Source organism: Danaus plexippus (assembly GCF_018135715.1).
Source record: "Danaus plexippus chromosome 9 unlocalized genomic scaffold, MEX_DaPlex mxdp_26, whole genome shotgun sequence".
NCBI lineage: Eukaryota > Metazoa > Arthropoda > Insecta > Lepidoptera > Nymphalidae > Danaus > Danaus plexippus.
Genome location: NW_026869848.1, coordinates 1,509,535 through 1,533,161, shown reverse-complemented (window position 1 = coordinate 1,533,161; position 23,627 = coordinate 1,509,535). Strand labels below are relative to the sequence as shown.

Below are 23,627 nucleotides of genomic sequence, written 5' to 3'. Positions count from 1 at the left end.
GATACTTAAGTAACATTTATATATAAGCTAGCCCAAGGAACATAATGAGCACACAAAATTGGCGCAACAACCTACGACTGAGAAAAAAAATTAAAGGTTTACTGGCTTTTTGCACAATCATTTAGCCCGTTAGTAGAATTGAGTCATAAATTGTAAGCTGTCGTCGGTAATTACCAGTAAATATTATAAATTGACGGGTGGACATGGGTCCCGTATAACACACGACACAGGTCTAGTGCTGTGTCACAGTTAACGGGAAAACCTTCGCTATGAGTAGAGAGCCTTTTAAAGGAACTCGTTGCTACAGACTACATTAACGATGTTCTTGTTAAACATCTTACTTGAGGTATACCAGATACGGAACTATTTAAATAGTCAAAATAAGGAAATGGACGAGTTACTCGTGGCTGTCGATCGGTTCAATCGATTTCAAGTTGTCCACAGATGTTGCCGAGAATTTGATTTTGCAGGTTACATTTATATTAATTTCTATACGCATATTCTCAACTGCCACGATGAATGCAGATAAAAAAACTCTCTCTTATTGACTAGTTTACATAAATAATATATTGAATCGCGTGGATGCTGGTTTCGTTACAAAATCGGCGCATATCATTCGACATAGAATGGAAGTCAGGTGATCTGTTTACCGGCGAGAAACTAACAAATAGTAACATTCTGAATCACGATGTTGGAATGGATTTCAATTACAGTAGCGGCTCTAACATGGAAATAAGTCTGAAACACTTTGACATGTATCCGAGAACCGAATAACAGTTTTTGCTGTGAGAACGCTTAATGCGTTACTAAAACGTTAAAAAATGTATCAAAAGAAACAGATCATAAAAAGTAAATTGCGATAGACAAAAAACTAAACAGCAATGTTTCTTTGAAACGGTCGTGAATCATCTGAATAAATCGATTGCGCGGATATCGTATTCCAGGAGTCGTTTTACAAAAACCACCACAAAAGGCTTCAAACTGTAATGAAAGTGAATCAACTGCTGCTCCACAGCAAATAAATGATAGGCTTCTTTATTTTTTAACATAACGTGCCTGTATAATAATGTACACTGAGATATTTTGATTCTGTCATAAAATTCTGGAAACCAGAAGGATCATCACACACGCATAATATCGACGAAGTTTGGGCTTAATGAAGACTTGTTATGTTAAATTTTACTGGAGCATTGCGCCGTCGAGTTGCAATGTTGGGTAATTAAGGGTCGGTGACCCATGCAATTCTCATATAAGGAGCTAGAGATTTCGCTTGCCACTGCCCACGTATCTCGGCGTACAGTTAGCGTCATTATAGCTTACATCACATAAATATTACATATTTTATAGGCGGACAAGAACATACAAAAGGAGCAAGGCATTTCTTACATAGGCTTAGGATTCAACAAACTTACAGTTTATTTGATAGAACAAATAGCTCATTATATGTAATTCTTACTATTATTATAAAAGATATAGCCTTATCCTCAATGGCTACATTCCGTACGCAATCCTTACCGTGATCGTAAACGCATCGGCATTCAAGTGTCAGGCGTGGTATTGTCCAAAACGAGTCTGCCCTGTTCAGTGCTCGCTTTTTGTTCACATACGTGAGACTCCGTGGCGCGTCTTGACGACTATCAAACCAGTTCCACATTTCTCTGCGTCACGCCAAATCTGGTAGTAAATAATCCGTGTATGTATATTCTCACGACATAAAACATCAGCGTGTCCACGGACGTCGATTAATACCATCAATAGTTTAACATAATTAACGGTGGTATTAATTTTCAGATCTTCATTATATCATAATTGCATACTTTCACTTCGTAACATGAGCACGCCGTTGTAATTGGTCTGAATGAGATGATTGCTGGAGTGACCGACAATTATTGACACTATAATATCAAAGGTGATAAAAATATGGGTTAACACAAAACTTTCTCATTCTTTGAACGCGACCCATAATAAAGAAGTTTAGCGGTGTAGAGTTACCTGCTATCCGATGTAGGTATCACAATAAAAACTACCATATTATACAACAATACAATGTCTGTCGCTTATTTTATTTCTAGTCAGATAATGTAGTTAAAAATTAAATTTACTCAAATCGACATTTATATTTATTATCCTATCAGCTTACTTCAAGCAAAAAATTACAGAATAAAAGCTTTAAGGAGTGGTAACATTTATACATCACACAAATATTGCCTAATGAGATTTATTGCCGTTATGAAGATAGACCGACTTAACCAACGTTTACGATTCATTTAAATCTGTTATCACTCACAAATAAATTCCACAAGGACAATTACATTTGAACATACGTAATAATTGCAACTAATGGTAGGCTGCGTGATATATACTGTGGAGGAGATTTATATTAAGACAATAAACATAAAACACTTATCTCGGTTCGACTTGTTAAAACGTACACGTATTTCCTAGACGGAGGCTTAATTAACCGCATCCTTTCATGTCCCGGCATCACTAGTTTTACTTGTTTAGGCAAACCGACATAATTTACTCCTAATGGCTTATATTATCTATATACGATTACATCAACTTAGTTGGCTCTAGTTATCACGTCTTATTACAAACGTCCCTAAGCTGTATAAGTCTATGTTGGTAAAACCTATCTTTTAGAATCTCGTCCATTACATAATGTAGTATAAAAAATCTTATAAATAATATTATTAATAAATGTTGCAGATGCAGAAATGTTTCGTCCGTGCCCTAATCCTAAAGAGGCAGGCGGTTCACCTCGCCGGCCAGTCCAAGATAAGACACAAACGACCTTTGTCAATCACAAAACATTAATGATAAATCCAGCTCGGCTCTAATATATTGATGTGTCAATACTTATCTGAATCTTAGTCATTACAATGTTGTTCATTCAATATATCATTGTTTGCTTTCATTCAATTAACCTAAAACCGGGCTCGGATATAACTATTTACCCTTTGCAATAATCGATTTATGGTCAGATACTGTGATTTAATATATTCTACCTACTGGCATTATAAAAACATGTTTGTAATGTTGAAATAAATGTTCATATAAAATAAAAATTTAAGAATGTCTGAAGCAATACGAAAAAAAGAAAATAATGCAGAGTATATTCAGTTCTTAGGAAAACTTCCTTACAAACATTTGATATAAGATATGTGCACCAGCATTATATAACAAGTGTTATTTACGACAAACTTACTCATAAAGCAAAAACAACATTTGCACCTTTTTTTTGTGTGTACAGTCATTAGATAATATCGATCCAACAAAGGCTGTGATTCTGCTACAACGACGATATCTAGAGTGGCTTTTAAAGATAACAGAAATGTGTTCTGGACGCATTTCCAATACTATAACCGATAATTTGAAACACTGTGAACTTTCTAGAAAAGCTTTTCACCAGCAACTCACTTTTAAATTCGCTTAAAAACAGACAAACAGGAACAACATTAACGTGAACCTCTCTACTCTTTAACGTCATGCCATCGATGTCAATCCAAGATTATTCTATTAATCAAACAATAAATAATACGTCCCACATTTTATATGTAAAGCTGTATTTAATTAATTCAAATAACTTTCATTACACCTCGTATATATATTTATTTGGCGTCGTTTAAATCGTTTCGTTGCAAAACAAACGCTTATTCAACATTCAACGATATTTTAACATAACAATGATGATTCACGCAATGCGCTTTCCAATCTGTGCATTGTATTTTTTTTTCTTGCACATGGAAACCCGAGACACAGATGTCTTCGTTCTGCATTTCGATTAGCCGTTACATTCGTTCATTAACTTGTAAATAAAATCTAATATCTATTTTAAAACGAATATTTTACGTTATTTTCGATAAAATAAATATTTATATTATAGTGAATTTTTTTTTAACATAGTAAGAATTGCTAATAATATTTAAAAAAAACTTTATCATATCCGCTTTGCCAGTGTCATTCATGTATAACAATTTTTATAAATTTATTTTCTTTGTTATACGCATGTTATTAACAAATCGGCTGTCTTGTGGAAGCGTAAGAATAAATCATACAATACTATGATTTTTTGTTACCTGAATGCATCTAACACGTCAGTGAACCGTTACAAAGGCTGATTACACACAGTGCTCGCAAACCTCGAGGGATAATTCATACAGGTAAGGCGGTTTACATTTATTTTTAGAGATGCAATCAGGCCATTTGGCAGGATGTTTAACGTCATACGCAAAGCGTTTCATTTGTTTCGCGTACTGAGAATACGTCTGAGTTATAAACTTAGCTGTTGATTTGTATACAGATTTTAGTTCATTATTTTGTTCTTTTTGTTCATTATTTTACATATATTGTAGGAAAAATTTAAATATGTATATCAATCTATCGTTCTAACGCCGTCTTCGCTTGTTTAATTTCAAGTGATCAAATTGGAAAAGGGAATAAAATTATGTCGCCTTACAAATAACGGAGAGTTGTATAGAGACGTAGATTTTCAATAATTTTTATATCATCTCGTATAACGTAATTAATAGTAGATAATAAGGTAGCTGAAACTGTAATTTTTTTATAAATTATTCCAGAGAATAAGAATTCCCTGCGAAAAATAATACTATATTTATTTATTCCAGAGATGTTCTCTCAGACAGAAGTTAGGACTAAAAATTCAATTTGAATGAGAGAATCTTATTTTGTCATACTGTCATTACTTATCTATCAAAGTATCCATAAGGATATCCGTATCTATTCAGATATATGTTATTAAAGTTGTTGTTGAATTATAATATGACGTAATCCACGGCACGTGGGCGGCTGTCAGAAATATTAAAGATAATCTTCAAGAATTAGAAGGTATTAAATGGCAACTATCATAACAGAACCGGCGGACCTACTTCATACTTTAAATACACTGGTACATTATATACACATTTATGAAGAATTATAACGTCCGAGTAAACAAACTTGTACAATACTTCAATATTTGTGCGTTTTGTCAACATCAACTACAACGCCTTGGTTACCTAGTAACGGTGCGGTAATTCTAGTAGCGAGATTCTACAAAAAGTATTTGGATAAGCGTGGCGCGTCCTGGGCAAGCTTGTTTTACTTCAGACCCTTTTTACTTCCCGCCGAGAGACAGGGAGGCTTGCATTCCCGCGGCACGATAGCCCGCTATTGCATCGCTTAGCGCCAACAGAGAAATAAACTGTTGAATCCCACGGCTAACAAAACTTCTGTAGCATTATTAAAATATCAACTTTTATATCATACAAAGAGATTTAGTGTTGTCTAAAGACGCTAATTATGATGTTTACGATCATGTTTTCGATAACAACCGTTACTTGACATACAAATGCTAACTAACATTTCGCCGGTAATACTGACTACACATACAAATAACTACTTGCGTTTGAATTAAGTGGGACATTGATAACTAGTTGCTATCAGCAAACTACAGATAAATATTAAAACATTTCACCAACCTGATGGCTCGGCGCAGTCGCTTAAAATCCAAGCTGCATTTTAACCTCAAAAAGCACCTTAAGCACGATTAAACGAACGAAGGTCACGGTTATGTTATCTTGCATAATACCACTTAACCTTTACTCCAGTTATGGATAAAAACAATACACGATCAACGTTTACTTCTAATGCTGTTATCATAAACACACGAATGCACAGTTCGTTGCACGTTTATTTTTCAACAAGCGACACGAGTGTCTATTCCAAACCCCATCTGGTCGCATATTTCAATGTCCTTTACACAAAACTAGCACCAATAAAAATCTGATGTCATTTATTCTATGCAGTTTACGATAAAACATGGCACAGCCGTGCACTGCACTACATCAGATACGACGAATATGGCGGATGAATTTGAACTACGCTTGCGCCGCTGTACAAGCCTCGCTGTCAATGTCACCGAGCCATTAGACACAACAGCGCCATCTCTTAAAAACATGTGTAACTTTTTCAAACAACGCCTTATACGTCGGATGCCTTTATAAGGTTACAACTTTCAAAATATTAACACAAGATGGCTATTTTACGAAACCTTAAACCTATTACTTAAATTTCTACATATTTTGCCGCTTACATTAAAATCTATACAAAGCTTATATTCATAGACAGAATATTCTACTTTGTTAAATTCGTAATATTACGTCAGTTCCTTTTTTGTTTGCTTACTTAGACGTATGTAATAAAAATGTTAGGTACGGATCGCTGCTGTCTGTACGGGAATGATATTTGAGAAAAAATATTATTGGGACCTTTATCAACTCAAAAAGAACCCAAAACAGCGTTTCTTTGAATTTTGTCTTTTTGCTTGTGCGTTTGTGTAGTTTAATCTCAGAAATGACTTTTAACAGAACTTTGAATGAGGCTGGACATATATCAATAGGTTGTACCTACAAAAAGCTTTCCACTATTTAAGTATAAATTTTACCAAATTATACTAATTTACGAGTAGGTAATTATTTGGTAAAATATATACTTGTCATCAGAATAGCAGAGTAGGTGATTCTCACTGATCCATATAACACTAAGAGAAATAAAACAAGCCATACCACAAAAAACTTCTATTAGTTCTGAGCAATAATGAGTTTATGACAAAAAACAACATCTTTATTATAATAACATTTATTTAACAAGACATATTATTTAAGAAAATAGACACACGACGATATATATATTTGGTAACGGTTCAAATCATTTTCTCCGAGTCCTGTACCGGAGCGCGAGTAACGCCAGCAGGTGGAAAGTCAGGTACATTATCACCAGGGCCATTATGTCAATCCAGAACTTAGTCTTCTCGAAGTCGTACACCTGCAGGACCTCCTGGCCAGAACTCACACATGGTGCTTCATTCTCTGGTAATGTACACGCTGGAATATTTCGGTATGATTACATATATTTCGCTGTTAAATTCTTTATTATAGCCCCTTACGATATTTTCAATTCGTTTATCGTATTGTATAGAAAAATTTGCTAACGGCCAAGTGCGAGTCGGAGTTATAAAAATCATGTTTGTTGTAAAGGATTCTTAAATGTTTTTATTTTCTTCGTATCGTCAATGGAAATAATTAATTTGAGAAGAATTTCAATAGTTTTACGATCACGATTACTAAGTTTTAATGATAGATAAGCCGACAGACAGTAAGGCTGCAGTCATGGCTAATAGCAATGTGACCTCATTTTAGACTATGAAAACGGAACCCTAAAAATATTTTAAGGATGTTACGCTCTTGGCAATATTTAGGACGATATTGGGTTCTTTATTTTGTACCCTCCTGGTGACAGTCAAAACCAATAGGGCCAACAGCAACAGTCAAGTCCGAAAAAATAATAATAACAACAAAAAAAGGGTATAAGTAATGTCTTATAATGAATGTATTAGCTCGTTTCACAAAAGGTAGTCGTAATAAAACGTTTTTTTTTTGTTGGGAATTCCCTCCAAGCGCCACTATTTTACCTGGTCTTTCTAAGAATAACAGATGCTCGTACCTACGATAAGCCGTTCAAAAATATATCGTTATTCTATTTGGATATTAAAATTATAATTGCAAAACCATAAAGGATCATTAATATTATTTTTTATTTTTTTTCTTCTTTAAGTTACTGAATTGAACATAAAATAGTACTCACTTGCAATATACAGAACATAATATAAAATACATCAGTACGTGTTATAAAATATAATAATGAGTTAATTACTAATTATATTTATATGCAGACGCAAATATACTAAAAATAAAATTGTTTTAAAGTCTGTTTTTTATGAGGAGAGTTAATTGAAAAAAGTCACGGTAAGTCTAGTAATTGTTAAGCTCCCTATTCATCATCATTAGGAATAGACAATGGAGAACAATTCGTATTTAGTGTATGCGAACTTGTGGTGGGCTTGTAGGTATATTCGTGTCTATGATTACTCACTTATGTTCTGGACTCCATCCCACTGAAGGATGCTCATAGCTTCGTTGGAGTACATCAGCCAGGACATGTATCGTATCCAGGATACGTATTTCGGCATGGAGCTGAAATGAGAGGTTTGAATCTTGTTATAAACATTTTTCTCGTTCACGGTATGCATGTTTTTAATTTTTATATCTTCCGTTATAAAAGAAAGTGAATCAAAAATAATTTTTAATGTATTATTATTTTTCCTCGTTTAAATATTGGCGATATTTTTCAATATTTACACTGATATTTCATTGTTTTTGCAGTACATATGTATTGTATTCCAGATAAACGAGCCAAACGAATGTTCATAATAAATAGCCTTAGTATACACTGGATAGTTTAAAAGTAGTTAAATCCCATAATAGATTTTTTTTTAGTTTAAAATATTACTCTTCTTAAGAATCTCAGAAATAATAAAAAAACTCTAATTCAAATATGGCAACACAGAAAATCTTCATTAACTTAGTGTGTTTTGATTGAAAAATAAGTTTAACCATTGCATTGTATGTTAAATTGAATCCTACCTCAGTTTAATAAATAATCCTGAAGTCATCATGAGGGAATAGTCGAAGGGTACGAGGTACGCGATGGCCAGCGGCATAGAACCAAAAGCGCATGAAAAGAATGATCCTGGAACATTGATAAAAAAAAACATTAATATAATACAATTCTAACAATAATACGAAGATTAGAATTAAAATACGTCTTTCAACCTCAGTGTTTTAAATATTTTGGGATCGAAAGTAGTACAAAGCTAGTTCCATATTTAAGATATACCTCATATTATTTAATGTATAACTTAGCAAGAAGGTTAAAATTTTTACATAGGATATTTTAAGAAATCATTTCTTAGAATACGAAAAGAGTAATTAATGTAGAGTCTTAATAAAAAATGTTCTAATGTGGTTAACATAAAAAATGCACATAAATAGCCTAATGTGATTGTGATGTGAAGTAATATGAAGCATGCTTGTCCTAAGTAATAATTATCAGTGTAACTTTAGAAACTGACAATCAATTAATATATTAAATTTGTATTCTCTTCCTTAAAACAAATAGATTTAATTAATTCGAATTTTAAAAAATTAATTCATAAAACCAATATGTTTCGGATTCCTGCGAGCGTCTTATCTCATCTCGTCTTTAAAGTTTTAGATCTCATTAATATAAACTCATTGAGAATGACTAATATTAAGTATGTGATAAAATTCTGTCTCTACTTAACCGCCTTACAGAGCAATGTAACATTGTACCATAAATAAGGCAAATGTAGGGAATTTTATTTTAATGATATTCGTTTCGTTTTTCTTCAATACGTTTATTTTTCTCACCACAAGCGATCGCCACGTTCAGTACTAGTATGGCGAGCAAAACGGTAAAGCCGAACGCATAGAGCGTAGCCCGCAACCCCGCGACCCAGTACACCACTAGAGTGAACAACGTGGGCTCTATCACTAACCCTGGCAACTGAAAAATAAATTACAGATAAGAATTAATTGATTCAACATAATATTAACGGAAATTATAAATGTCTAATCTTTATCTAAATATAGAATAGAAACCAGTTCAACTGGATATTTTAACCAAGCTTAGCCAATATCGAGATTATCACGAACGTTGAATATTAAATAGTTTAATAATAGAAATTCATTAAACCAGAATGCTATTTATATATATTTAAATGAAACTAATATATTAAGGGCAGACGAGATACACGGGCGTGATCACGGTTGCTGAAAAGTAACCGAAACGTCGGGATTATGTAGTTTTAAAATAATAGAATCCGCCTAGTATATCCGAAATATATTAGTTTCATTTAAATGAATAAAACTCGCGAAAGTCTTAGATCTCACTATTTATACATATTCTATATTTTTATCTCTACCAACCAAAGCGAGCATTCTTGATACATAATATATAGTCGTAGAGTGCAGTCCAGCCTTGAGCTCTCTCTGGAGGAGGGGAAACTCTTCAGGGAACATGTTTAGCACAGAGTACATCGGAATGAAAGTATTCTCAGCGATGATGATGAATAGCGCCCCTTGAACATCCTGTATACCAGCCTGTGTTAGGCGAGCTGTTCCAAGGAAACACAGCCCCGCTGTTATCGCTATAGCCTACATAAAATTATAACAAAAATTAATCGTAATCAAATCAGCGTAATTCATATAATGTACTAATACTAGGTATAATTAATACTTCTTGTACATGTCACATATAATTTCAGTAACGGTAAATATGTTAGCAAAAAATGTCTTAAAGCGGACTGTCGAGATATAACAATCTTTGTTTCGTTACCAGTTTTTGTATAATTCGCACTAGTTGAACTCTGGGATCTCTCACGATGATCAGCAGGTATCTATACACGAGCCAGGCTATTTTAGTATGAATGAACGGCGACTTGTAATGCGTGAATTTTAATTTCTTTGACTCCTGAAAGAAAAGTGAAGGCTCGAATTAGACATAATTATACCTGTAGACAAGCCATTTTATTATAGTTTATTAATTTACGGATATTGTCAATAATTGATAGGAATTCCACTCTGACTGACCTCATCTTCGTTCTCCATAATGTGGAACTCTAAATGGATCTCCATGTCCAACTCTTTGGCTGCATCACTGACAGCGAATCTGTCACAAACGCTTTTGATTGCCTGTCTCGATGCACCCTCAGATCCAGGGGTTAACGCCAAGACTTTGATGAAATAGTCGGTGGGATTGTAGGTTATGGGGCATTGATAGCCCAGACTACAGGAAAAAAGGGTCATTTGAAATGAGTTAACGCATTTTAAATAAACTACTTTGTTGTCTGATTTCCTGCAGAGATTATTAACCATAAAAATGATCTATAACCGGAAAATTGATGTATTTTATTGACTTTTTATTTGCATTTTTAGACTTGGAGATGAGATCGATAGACTTAGTAAACAAGCCCTTGAAAGTCGCCGGCGTCTGACCTCATGACAGGAAGTTGTATTGAGGCCATCAATTAATACATTGTTTAGATCAAGAGGCAATTGTCATCAACATTGAGTTCGGCGCCACTTCTGTGCTAGATTTAAAAACACTTTTTATGACGCCGCCTAGCTTCACTATCATAGTTTAATGCGAATGAAGTTAAAAAATATGCATTTATTGCATTGCAATTTAAAGATTTTTTTAACAAGTAATGTCGAAAAGACAAACCTTTCAAAGAAACTTAGAGCTCCGGAGGCATTTCCAGCGAACGCGACTCGTCCTTCGGCGAGCAAAACCAATTTATCAAACAAAGCCATAAGTTCAGAGGACGGTTGATGTATCGTGCATATGATGGTCTTGCCTTGAACCGCACTGGCCCGTAATAAAGTTATGAGCTTTTGTGCTGACGACGAGTCCAGGCCGGTCGTGGGCTCATCGCAGAACAGAAGCCCCGGGTCGGTTAGTAACTGGAAGATATTTAAAATAAAAAATATATATTTAAAAAAGGTTACACATTATTAAAAAAGTTATAACTATTTACCGCACTTTCTTATGAATACAGCACTTACATTAATCGTTTTGTAAATTAAACAAACATTTAGTAATTGTTATAAATTATAACTTAATCTCCTAACGTATTTTATAGCATTACAAAACACGTCCTAAGTTAAACCCACTTTACTACTTCGTTAATGTTATGAAATAAAAACCCGCCCAATAGAATTTCCAACAAAAATACCGGCAACCTTTTCGATAATGCTATAACAAAGTTTTAATATTGTCTTTTAGATGTCGTCTAAAACGGATGTCATGCAACATTATGATCCAAAAAAAATGAATTAAATCTTAAACTATTAAATAGTACTATTTATTCTATACATTAATATATTTAAAAACTCACGTTTGTTGGTAAAACATGCACATAATATACGTTTGTAAATAAAATGTGTGACTGGGCTTTATATCTGCTTTTTTCACAGATACTTAGTCACGGTGATGATTTGTAATCTGAATTAATGTTCTCCTTATGTTTAGCAGAGTACCTACTGGTATAATAATTTTCTTAGCAAACCATATACCTCAGTAGCAAAAGCCAGTCGTTTCCTCTCGCCCCCGGACAGGGTCTTTAAACCGTCTAAGCCACCTATCCTCGTATGTCTGGCTCCGTAGAGGGACAGCTGTCTTAATAACTGAGTGACTTTTCGCCGTCTAGCCAAAGGAGAAGTACGACGGTCCATTTTCAAACGAGACTGAAACAACAGATACAATAATATTACAATAAAATTAAACATAATAATTAGTTGTAAGATTACATGAAAACCTATAAAAACGTGTTATTATATATGTATATGCGACAAAGGCTAAAATAAAACAAGACTCATAAGGTGTAAAGGCTAAGCTAGGTGATGAGGCCTCATATGTTTTATTCTAATCGTTGGAATTTATGAAAACGATTAAATAACAAAATAAATAACTGAATAAAATGAACATGTATACTTATTAACATATTATTGTAAACATTAATTAATAATTTATGGAGAATACGACTCCGGGTGAAAAACTTCAATATATCATTCAATGACTAATAACACTATAGATAGATTTTATTTAAGTGGTTCTTAATATATTTTATTAATAAAATGATCCGTAGTTTGATAGAGAGGAAAATATCAACCCCTGCACCCGTAACGTGAAGATGATGCACACTATTTTACATTTATAATAGGAGTGATGTATATTGGGTTATATAAATGTTTATATTGTATAAAGGATGAAAACTTCTCAGCATTCCATGGATTCACCGTGCGGGCGCCGGGTCCATCGCGTTGCAGGAAGACGAGCTTAAACAGTGCCTGGGACTTGTTACCCAGGTGTAGGTTTAAGAGGCCCCTATCTAACGCGCGCTTAACTCTCACCTCCACCGTCCAAGCTCCTCTCTCTACCTAACCAAACTTGAAACGAACCTACTAGGGCACCTAACTGGTAATAATATAATTATCGATATTGTAGTTTCAATTAAATCTGATTACCGGTATATTAGGTTTTTTATTAGGGGCTTCGTTGAATGAGAATAAGCTGGGATTTATTTCCAGGTCATTGCCTTTATTATCGTAATATGATACTGTCATGAAACCACAAACCACTATCTAAATATAGGTTACCAAAGTAATTTTTGTATTTTAGGTTCATCAAGGCATTTCAATGTAGGTATATCTACATTTAAAAAACTCTCGTGGGAACAAAAAGACTTAAAAAGTCTATTATCTGCCATTATACTAATACCAATTTAATATATGAATTATATCATATATTTAATATTTATCACAAATTATCTAGACGAATTCTTAATCGGAATCCGTTTTGAATATAAATAAATGTCACTCTATTTAATAATAGGATGATAAAAGTAAGCCGACGTCTTCATTACACTTAAAATTCTATGACATATTTTACTTGTAAATTTACATTAAAAAAATTTACAATAAAAAAAATCTACTTATCAGTCAATCATCAGTACATATTATAAAAAAAAGTCCTTCGACGAGTCTGTTTGTCTGTCTATTCGCGATAAACGGAAAAAGTACTGTACCGATTATCAAACAGTTATCACCACTCGATAGCGTGATTCTCGAGGAAGGTTTCAGTATATAATTTGTTAAGTTTTTGTATTAACTTGTGTGTACATTAACGATATTTGTTGAAGATGTCGGGAAAACATGAGCCGTCTGAGAGCTTTTAACGAAAACGCTGCCTAAAGCCTTTGACTTATAACAAAATGATATATGGTGGAATTTTGTATCTTATATAGTTCTATAGAAAAGTCCGGGGTGGCATATGTCTATATCTTAAGGATAAGATACTATATCCATTTACAACTTTTAAAAATTTGCATTCCTAAAGGCATTTATTGGAAAGCTATTTACATAAATACGATATTAAGTCTTATCAAAATAAATAACTTCGTTTTCAAGTCTACATCAGTATCTGTAAATTACTTTTTATATAATTTAAATCGGGCGCACCATTTGAAAGTTATCATAATATAAGTTTAATAAATCTCAAAACTAAAAAGGCTATTTTATATTATTTGTAAAGAGCCCGTGCGAAGCCGGGGCTGGTACCTAGTATACATATATATATATATATATATATATATATATATATATATATCCTGAACAAGGATTAATATGTATTTTTCTATCTTTATATCGCTTAGGATAAAAAAAAAATAACCCTGTTCAGGAACCCGATCGGCAATAATTTAAACATTTTCATCGACATTTAACACATGTAATAAAACTTTAAATAAAAAAAAAACATAAAGAATCATTAATAATGTATATATTTAACAAGGAACATGCCACACTTAAGAAAAAATATTTATAATTAATGATATAACTGGTTTTTAATGTTATGGAACATTATGTAACTTCTGTAGCTCATTCAAAAAATTTTCAAAATCGACGAAGACACGAAAGCTCAAAATATTCCATAATTTGAATTTGAATTTTAACATTTTTTGTCTGGCGCTTGTGGATTTTAAATTGTCTAATTTTTTTTTTTTAATAATCGTTAACATGCTATAGTTTAATGCATAGTATTTTATGACTGTAACGAGTTACGGTTTTTGAACGATTTTTTTATCAAAAAATTTTCCAGCGATCTGTGACATAATGTCGCTAGAACTTTTCTAGCTTTACTCATTTTGCACAAACTCTTACTTTTGTTTATGAATTTATTAAAAAAAAAATCTATTCAGCCAAATATTTTTCAAATAATCATTTTTGGAGGGAACGAATATATATATTTACAATAATATTAATTACATAATTATTAACTTTATCTATTACTTAATAGATTTCCTTTTATTCATTTCACTATCAAATCTGTATTATGAAACTATTTAATATTGATAATAAAAAACCACAGTTAACAAGCTGAGAAACCGTATAAGTTAGGGTTGGCCACGCATTTGACCGGTAATTTTATTTACGTTACTACACTACACCGGGGTGTCATATTAAACCTTATCATATAAATATAATACGTACGAATAAAAAAAAATGTCATATATTATAATTCAATTCAAAGTCTATGTTAGTGACAACATGTTTATTTAAAAATAATTAGTTTTTTTTTTTCAATTATTCATTCATTCATAATGACAACTTTAATTATTTCTAATTAGTTTTTATGTAATGTGTATAACATGATTTAAAGATTATTATCTGTAATATAAAAAAAATAGGTTGTTTTAAAAAGATTATATCTGTATTGTAAAAAAATTCGTAGAGAAATGTTGCTTAAAAAATTAAATTGGATATTGCTATATACAAGTATATTTAAAATGGCGATAATTTTTAAAAACTCACCATTATAGTGAGGTGTTCCATAACTGTTAGATTCTCAACGAACAGCTCGTCCTGATGCATGTACCCGCTCTCTCGATGCATGAAGTCTCCTATGGGCATGCCATTCATAGCAATTGCACCATCCACGATTGTATCGTCTAAAAATAAAACGTTTCCATACAAATATAAGATAATAATATATTAAAGATTTATTTATACTATAAATACTTCAGTTGTTCATAACACAATGAAGGTGAAATACTTTCGAATAAAGCGTGTCCTTAAAACAATCGATATATTTTTAAGGTTTCTTTCTACATTAATTCCTACTGAATTTTATTTACCAATTACGTGACATTATATATAGTTATATATATTTAATAATGTGTTTCGATTTAAATAAAAACCGATAAATTTAAATAAAAAAGGCATAGACGTATTATTTTTTTCTATTTGGACGATTAAAAGTATTTTTTTGGAATTTTTGATTCATTCAAAAACGACACCAAGCCGGTTTCTATTTGGAAAATTTTTACATTCAAAAAACAAAATTTTGAAGGCCGAACATTTTTTTATGTTAGCCATATATTTATTTTAATTATGTAATATATTTTATTTTCAAAAATACGAAATTTATATACGAATGTGTATTTAAATACCATAGTGTAAGAAAAGGGTGAGTATGTTTTTTAATGTATGTTTAAAAAGTTATACTTTTCTTAAATTTTGGATGTTTTTTTTAATTTTTAATCAAAATATGGAGAAAATTCTAATCCTTTTAATTCATAGATTTATTGATTTAGCTTTCAATTCCTTGCTTTTTTTATAAAACGGGAAGATATTATCAAACGTGGATAACTTTTGACTTTATTGGCACTAAATGTAAATTTTTCAAAATAATTTAAGCAGTATCTCAAAACGATATTAACTGAATATTTATAATGTATGTTTTTTTATCTGGCACGTGCCAATAATTTGAATTTTGATGTTGATTTTGAATATAGGAGCCGGTATCGTTAAAGGTTGCCCACGTGCCGGGGTCACTAAAAACACTTAATCGATAATTAATGGCATACATGTTAAGCCACGAAACTAGCACTAGACGTTTACTGAATCGATCAATTTATTTATAAGTTTAATATAGAAAAGGTTTACTGACTGTCCGCTTAGTATATGCTACTTCTAAGTTTGAATTGAACCGCTATATACATAGGGTATATAGCGGTTATATAGGGTATATATACATAGGGTTACTCCCATTCATTACATTCCTTAATGTTAGTAGACTTCGAAGATTTGAGAATGAAAAACTTTGAACGTTCCGTATGCCGTGCCGTGATGATGGACACTTAGAGTAAGTATACTGAATTCTTTTAAATACTGACCTGGACTCCGCTGGGCCAACGCGGTCATCAAGGTTGTCTTGCCGGCACCGCTGAGAAAATACAATTGTCTCATTAAAGATACCCTCTGTTTCTAATAAAGATGTATTATTATACATAAATAATGTTACACTGTTAATTTTTATGTGCTCTTATCAATATTTTTATCTCGAATTATGAACTAAATAAACTATAGCCATATTTGATTGTTTTTACTCAAGACAGAATTAAATTATTTTTTTTAAGGTAAAATTGTTTTTTAAGGCAGTACTCAGTAGTATAAGAAAAGAATCCCGAAGCAGTCATTACTACTATATTTTTTTCATCTGTGTACTAAACTATACTGCTATATTTTTTAATTATTTTAAACCTTTAATTCAACTTTTTCACAGAAGTTAAACGACAAAAAAAACTAAACGTCACCTCGAACAGTCATCGATATTGAGATGTATAACTTTACCACAAATTTGCTCACAGTGATATTCATAAGAAACGCTAAGAGTTTTTTATTCATAAAACTCAACATACGATAGTTACACAGTGTATTCGCAGCTTAGGTTTATATATAAAATACAGGCAAAGTCCCGCAAGCAGCGTTAGCATACAAACTTGTGCCAAGGGTGCAACTGGTATGTATTAGAGCGTGAAATGTAGAGTACAATATGATATAAGGATCAATGCTAAGGTGCAGTGTCTGTTCATTGAGATAACTCCGCCGGTTTGAGGTCTGGTAACGCAACACTGTTGACATTCAACACGAGGCGGCTAATCCAATCTAACCAAATGAATTTGAAATTCCACACTGACAATTACAATACACGCAATATCAGAATTTAAATATTATTATTATTATTTATTATATACCGTGTATAAATGATAAAACTAAGTCTGTTTATCCGCCGTCAGTGACATTAATTTTTTTTTTTAACCTTTCATAAGAATCTATAAAGGAAGTAAATTATGTATTTGTCTACTCGTGAATGGTTCGTAATTTAAAGAGCTCAATAAATATAAAATTTTTATATATAACACATATATAGAATTAATTATTATTGAAACAATATCTCACCTAGGTCCCATGAGGGCCACTAGAGTTCCGGGTTTCGCGATGCCGCTCACTGTGAACAAATACATGCTATAAAATATATATTTGGTCATATATGTATTATCAAATTTAAACATTTTATTAATTTAATGTTCCTTATTTTAAAAAAAAATTGTCATTTAATTCGTTACAATTATAAGTCACGATATGAATTTTCATGGAATATATTAATAGGAAGACGTGAGTGCGTCGGAGAGCGAGAATTTTGTTTTACGATGGAGAGTTTACTAGGTAATTTGTTTCGTTTTTTTAGTTGATTACGTAAATGAAACTATAATGTATTTATTTTTACTATTATTCGACAGTCAACCCCCTTTTTTATTTATTATTGATAGGATTTTATATTATTTTATCACAATATATCAGAGTTCGTCATAAGAAAAATGTGTAAATAATGTGTAAAAAAATATGTAAATAAAATTCAAATTCTTAAAATCACTTCTAACGATGATAATTAAATTGATCATATACATATCAAATTACCTCTCTGTGTCACATGCCCTTTGCGGAGAGTATAACTTTTGAATGTTGAAATAAAAATGATCTAATAAATAAATTTAGACTTATGTTAAAAAAAAATCTTCATTTTTCAGTCCACAAAAAATTGTATAAACTGTAAACCTCACCATTATTTACTAGTCTCTTGAGCTTTCCATTTTTCAGTTTGATATGTACGGTGACGTCCCTCCACACGAGGGTACAGGGAGCTGGTGAGGATGAGGAACCCAAGAGCTCCTCCACCTCATCGAAGTACGGCTCATCATAGTATTTCGGATAGGTTATTCCACTATCTACGTATAATATACCTCCAGGTAGTTCCTACAGAACAAAATATATTAAACAGAGGTAATTTAATTGTTTATGATTTCCGATTACATAAAATATATTATTATTGAAGGATCACCTATTTTTACTAAGAAATCATTAACTTGATCTAAAACTTATAGCCAGTTAATCAAATGTCGCGACGTGATCACTTAGAATAGACATATAATAATAATTACATGGCTATTAATATATATGAGCATATTAAAAATAACGCATTAGACTTCGATTGACAAAGATCGTACCATGCTTCCTTAAATTAAATCTCACTTAAATAATTTTAAATGAAAAAAAATAATATTATATGAAAAAAAAAATGAAAGGAAAACCATTAAAATAACTTAGAATAAAACTTGAATGTTCATAATAAATGATCATTTATATTCATATCTTAAGTTTAGATGTCAGGGTACAGCCGACGTCATAATACACTATGTGTTTAAGAAATATGACAATAAATAAAACAATCTTATTACAACTAAAACAGGAATTGATTCATTTAATTTAAATTTGAACCATTAATATGTCATAAGTTTATTACCTTGTAGAGTCGTTCAGTATTACTATGTCGCAATTTAAAACAATAGCAACTGCCATTAATTGATACGGACTTGACGCGGCTAAATACATTGAATGTGTATAGTCTCAATAAATACTATACATCTTCATTCTTCGTATTTATCATGAAAATTCCTCCTCCAAAGTTAAGGTAATAAAAGAATTTATTTTACAATAGATATAACGAATTATATTACATCTGTGTATTTTTTTTTATTCGGTTATAATAACAGAAGATTAGAATTACAGAATGACTTTAAGGAACGAATGAGTGAGGTACAAAAACTATTGATCAACAATCAAAATTATCCAAACTATTCTTTCAAATATTTTTCTAACCTCTTAAGATTAACCAAAGTTCAAAAAACAGGTTAAATAATTGCGGCATATTGCACAATACACTAACTTCCATAGCATCGTAGCCAAGTTAATTTATATTTTAATTCAACTTGAACTAATGAGACCTAAGACTTTCGCGAGTATTCATTTAAATGAAACTTATATTTTCGGATTATCACACATTATTTTATCATCATCATCATCTCGTCTGCCCGTGATCACCTCGGGAGTATGTAGTTTTTTTCTTTAATAATAAACTACGTGTAGTAATCCGAAAACTATTAGTTTCATTTAACTACTTTTAAGCAATACATATATTATATATTATTTCTTTTATATAATTCGTATTGTAGTTAGAATAGAACTAGACCTATACAATTATGTAGGTATATAAACTAACACAAAACAACGCGCAGTAATCTCTTTGTATTTTAACTGAAATTTTATACAGTATAGTATATCATATCATCAGGAATAGTGTAGAAAAAATTCAAATATATATTAAATTAATGCAAAAATTATCACGGATTTAAATAATCTCGTAATAAAACGCTTTATATTATAACTCAAATTTCAAAGCACGTATTTTAATTCTTCAGATCCCATTAACTAGATTTAAAGTGATGTTATACTTAGTATAACATCAGGAATAGTGTATAAAAAAATTTCAAATATATATAAAATTATTACAAATATTACAACGGATTCAAACAATTATTTATACGATACAAGAGAGTAAATTTTCCCACCAATAGCTCGATTAATAGGCACGGGATGCGTTTGGTGTGAATTGATATCACTTACATTGGGATCGTCGGCGTGTTCGTCGTTTAAACTATTCGGGCTCGAATTCCCCGAGGATCCGGTGGACGGATTGCCATCGGTGTCGGTCTTGGTGACGGATCGCATTTTTGAAACACGGAAAAATTTATACGAATCTATTGTAATAATTCAACGTAACATTTTCTAGAGTGCGTGTTTTAGAGCTGGCGGCTCGCGTGGTACTTTACGATTGCCGCGGCAACTACGTCTACGTCTGCAGGGGAGGGAGAGGGTCTGACACTTGACAGCCGGCCGGTGGTTCAAAACTATGGGTTTAGCGGTTACAACGTGTCGTCGAGAGGTGTTGAGGAACACAGGTTTATTATAACGTAAGATATCTTGTTTAATGAATCCCCTAATATTGGTTTTATACTGTAAACTTAACCGTTTGTATGTGTGTGTCTCTTACCTTATTTAAAACCTAATAGATTTGTATGTGATTACATATTGTCTACGTTACTTTACGATTTTAATTAGAATAACGATAAAAATTACAAAATCAAATGTCTTTTAAGGTTTTATTTATAATTTCTAATATAATTAATGCTACTCGTATGTTAAATAATCTCACATACTTATACTCTTACCTCACAATTGCAATTTTTAAAATTTTATTTCAAAAAAAAAAACTAATTATATAAGGAAATGTGTTATGTAAAATTTTATTTAAAATGTTATCCATGAAAAATAAAGCCAACAGTAATCGATTTTTTCTGAAATAATCTTCTATTTCTAAATTATTGCATTTAATTTTTTTAACATTATTATTTGAATTGCACCATTATTAAATACATTAATGTGTTTCTATATTGTCAGTGCCAATGGACATATCTAAAGTACATGTTTGGTGTCAACACATTCAGCTGATGAAACTGCTACTAAACGGATTTATAAACAAAGCAAAATCTTTATAAAGCATAAAGATCAACATTAAGACGAAATTCTGATAATACGTCAAATAATTTTGGATTCTAGAGACTTGAAGTCTAGATATAGTCATTTACAAATGACAGTTCTAAAGCGTTTATTTTTAATGAGGACCACCAGTATTTTTTCTATTTTTGCTTTCTCACTGTATCTAGCGCATCAGTTAATGTTAAATGATAAAAGTTTTTTGTCTAAGTTCACTCAAATATGTACGATTTATCTTATTACAGATGTTATAATCATAAAAAGCAAGAGACCGACACGTGTTTGTTACGAAATTGTAAAAAATGTGAATTTTAAAGCGATTAATGGTAATAAAAATAAATAATAATTATTCAATTAAATTATTACTACATCTAGAGTTAGAAAAAATACTTGATCAACTAAACAATCTACCTACTTTAACAGGGACCTCCACAAACAAGGCGACGGTAACTATTTACCATCAGGTAGACCGTCTGCTCGTTCGCCCCTTGTCATATAAAAAAAGGAATTGAACCCGTGACTCCCGAGAGGTCGCGTCGTAGCCGCTTTCCCAACAACGATATTGGGCTCTTATTCGAGTTTGTATTCTTGCGTTTCTAATTCAATCATTCCAATACCACTGTTCTGACTTTGAGAAAGTATTAGTATTTAATTGGAGCAAGCAATAAAATTACAAAAATATAATAATAATAATAAAATTATCATTCCTTCAAAAAATTAAAAGTTTCCAAAACAAACGTTATAATTTCTATCAAAATTTCATATAAAATAGCATTTATTTAAATTTCATAAACTCCTTATTACATTCAATATCATAATAAAATATGACAAATTTAATTTAAGCTAATTTATCAATAAAGAAGAGACGATCCGAATTATTCTATCAAAATAATGGTAAAAAAAAAGAAAATATAGAAAATATATTTAAGAAATGGTAATAATCTTGTCATATTAACATAACAAGTAAATACAAAAACTTAACAAATTATATACTGAAACCTTCCACGAGAATCACGCTATCGAGTGGTGATAACTGTTTGATAATCCGTGCAGTATTTTTTCCGTTTATCCCGAACAGACAGACAGACGCGGCGAGTGACTTTGTTTTATAATACGCATATTGATAATTCACAATACGTCACCGTCATATTGTTTCTTTTTTTGGTTTATTTAGAATCGAGAACTCGCGGTCAAATCGACTAAAACAAATTTAAAAAGTTACTTCCAAATCCAATTTGAAACCGCGAAGTGTTACTGCGTGATATCCTAGCACTTACCGGGAAGGTATTTCTAGAACAGAACCGACAAGCCTTATTATTTTTCATATCAAGTTAGTACAATGAGTTAACTTTGGGATCAGGTAATAGCTGATATAAATCTTACATTCGTAAACATTTTACAATCTTATTACAAATTCTGACAGCTTAATATAATGGTATTAATTTTATTTAAAAGAACACATTCGCTTAAAGAAGTTTGCCGTAATTTTGACTAATAACTATTGTGATAGATTAAAAAAATATGTAATTTTTTAATTTATTGTGTATGTTGTGGTAGAAGCGAGTAATCTGATAGTTGAAGGATCAACCAAATACTACGGTTACTGTCGCGGTTGCCTTGCGGTTTTTAATATTACTTATAACGTTATAAGTACTTTAGTTAGTTCATTTGATATAATATTTATGTAACTTCTTTCTTTTTTTATTTGAATAATCTGGACTTTTATGATTTTAAGACAAAAGTACGAAAGTACACTCTGAGGTAGGTGTTGTTAGTGATGCACAAAAAGATTTTAGTAAAAGATGTCTTAAGGATTTTAAATTGTCCAAAATATAATAGAGCAGGTCAAGTTGCTCATATCAAATACTTTAATGGAAGCCTTTGAATTACAACAAAGTTATTACGGTTCCATTACATTGCTAGCTGCAAATTAATATATCAATGAAAAATTGTCATACAACTGTTTAAATTAATATGATATTAAATAAATTAATTATTTTAATTAATTATTATTATTAATTTCTACTAAATTAATATGAAGTATGTAATCTTTACACTCTGTGTTGCCGCTATAATGCTTCGACAAGTACCAATTTTGTGGGAAAAAATGTTCACATAAAAAGAAATACATACTATTAATAATAAAGCACATCACAAGTACATCTATAAAACAAAAAATCCCTATCCCCTTATATAAAATCGGTGTGTGGTTTTATAAAGTCACATCTGAAATAAAGAGTAATTTTGTTTAATTTAAGTGAAAAAATTCTAAAATATATTTGATCTATAATCGGAGCTTTCCCAAGAATAACTAATAATAAACATGGCGTATTGTCGACTAGGTCACTACTGGTGGAGCCGTTAGATTGGGCTTTTGAGGGCTCTTGTTACATCAGCACAACTCCACGGACTGTT

The 23,627-nt window shown here is 31.5% G+C and overlaps 2 protein-coding genes across 2 annotated transcripts in view; both read right to left on the bottom strand.

Annotated features, from left to right (window-relative positions):
- Positions 1-5,869, bottom strand: part of LOC116767309 (rho GTPase-activating protein 23) — a 174,129-nt gene extending 168,260 nt beyond the window's left edge. Inside the window, exon 1 of the mRNA XM_061527511.1 lies at positions 5,481-5,869. The gene's annotated coding sequence lies outside the window, so the exon portion shown is untranslated. The remainder of the gene's footprint in view (positions 1-5,480) is intronic.
- Positions 5,870-6,623: 754 nt separating this feature from the next.
- On the bottom strand, positions 6,624-20,499 carry LOC116767603 (protein scarlet-like). The gene is made up of 14 exons (XM_032658002.2): positions 20,283-20,499; positions 18,383-18,575; positions 17,721-17,769; positions 16,655-16,704; positions 15,291-15,427; positions 11,997-12,167; positions 11,146-11,384; positions 10,512-10,707; positions 10,258-10,392; positions 9,849-10,076; positions 9,291-9,426; positions 8,484-8,589; positions 7,933-8,033; positions 6,624-6,884 (listed from the first exon to the last, which is right to left on the bottom strand). Exons 1-14 carry the CDS (start codon positions 20,385-20,387, stop codon positions 6,709-6,711), a joined length of 2,022 nt encoding a protein of 673 aa, XP_032513893.2. The 5' UTR covers positions 20,388-20,499; the 3' UTR covers positions 6,624-6,708.
- Between the last annotated feature and the right edge of the window lie 3,128 nt (positions 20,500-23,627).

Excerpts from the sequence above, each read along its gene's own strand:
- LOC116767603 (XM_032658002.2), bottom strand. The coding sequence starts at position 20,387 with ATGCGATCCGTCACCAAGACCGACACCGATGGCAATCCGTCCACCGGA. Across the intron at positions 17,770-18,382 it reads CAAGAGACTAGTAAATAATG|TGAGCGGCATCGCGAAACCC; the intron begins GTGAGGTTTACA and ends ATTTGTTCACAG. Across the intron at positions 10,708-11,145 it reads GCTCTAAGTTTCTTTGAAAG|TCTGGGCTATCAATGCCCCA; the intron begins GTTTGTCTTTTC and ends TTTTTCCTGTAG.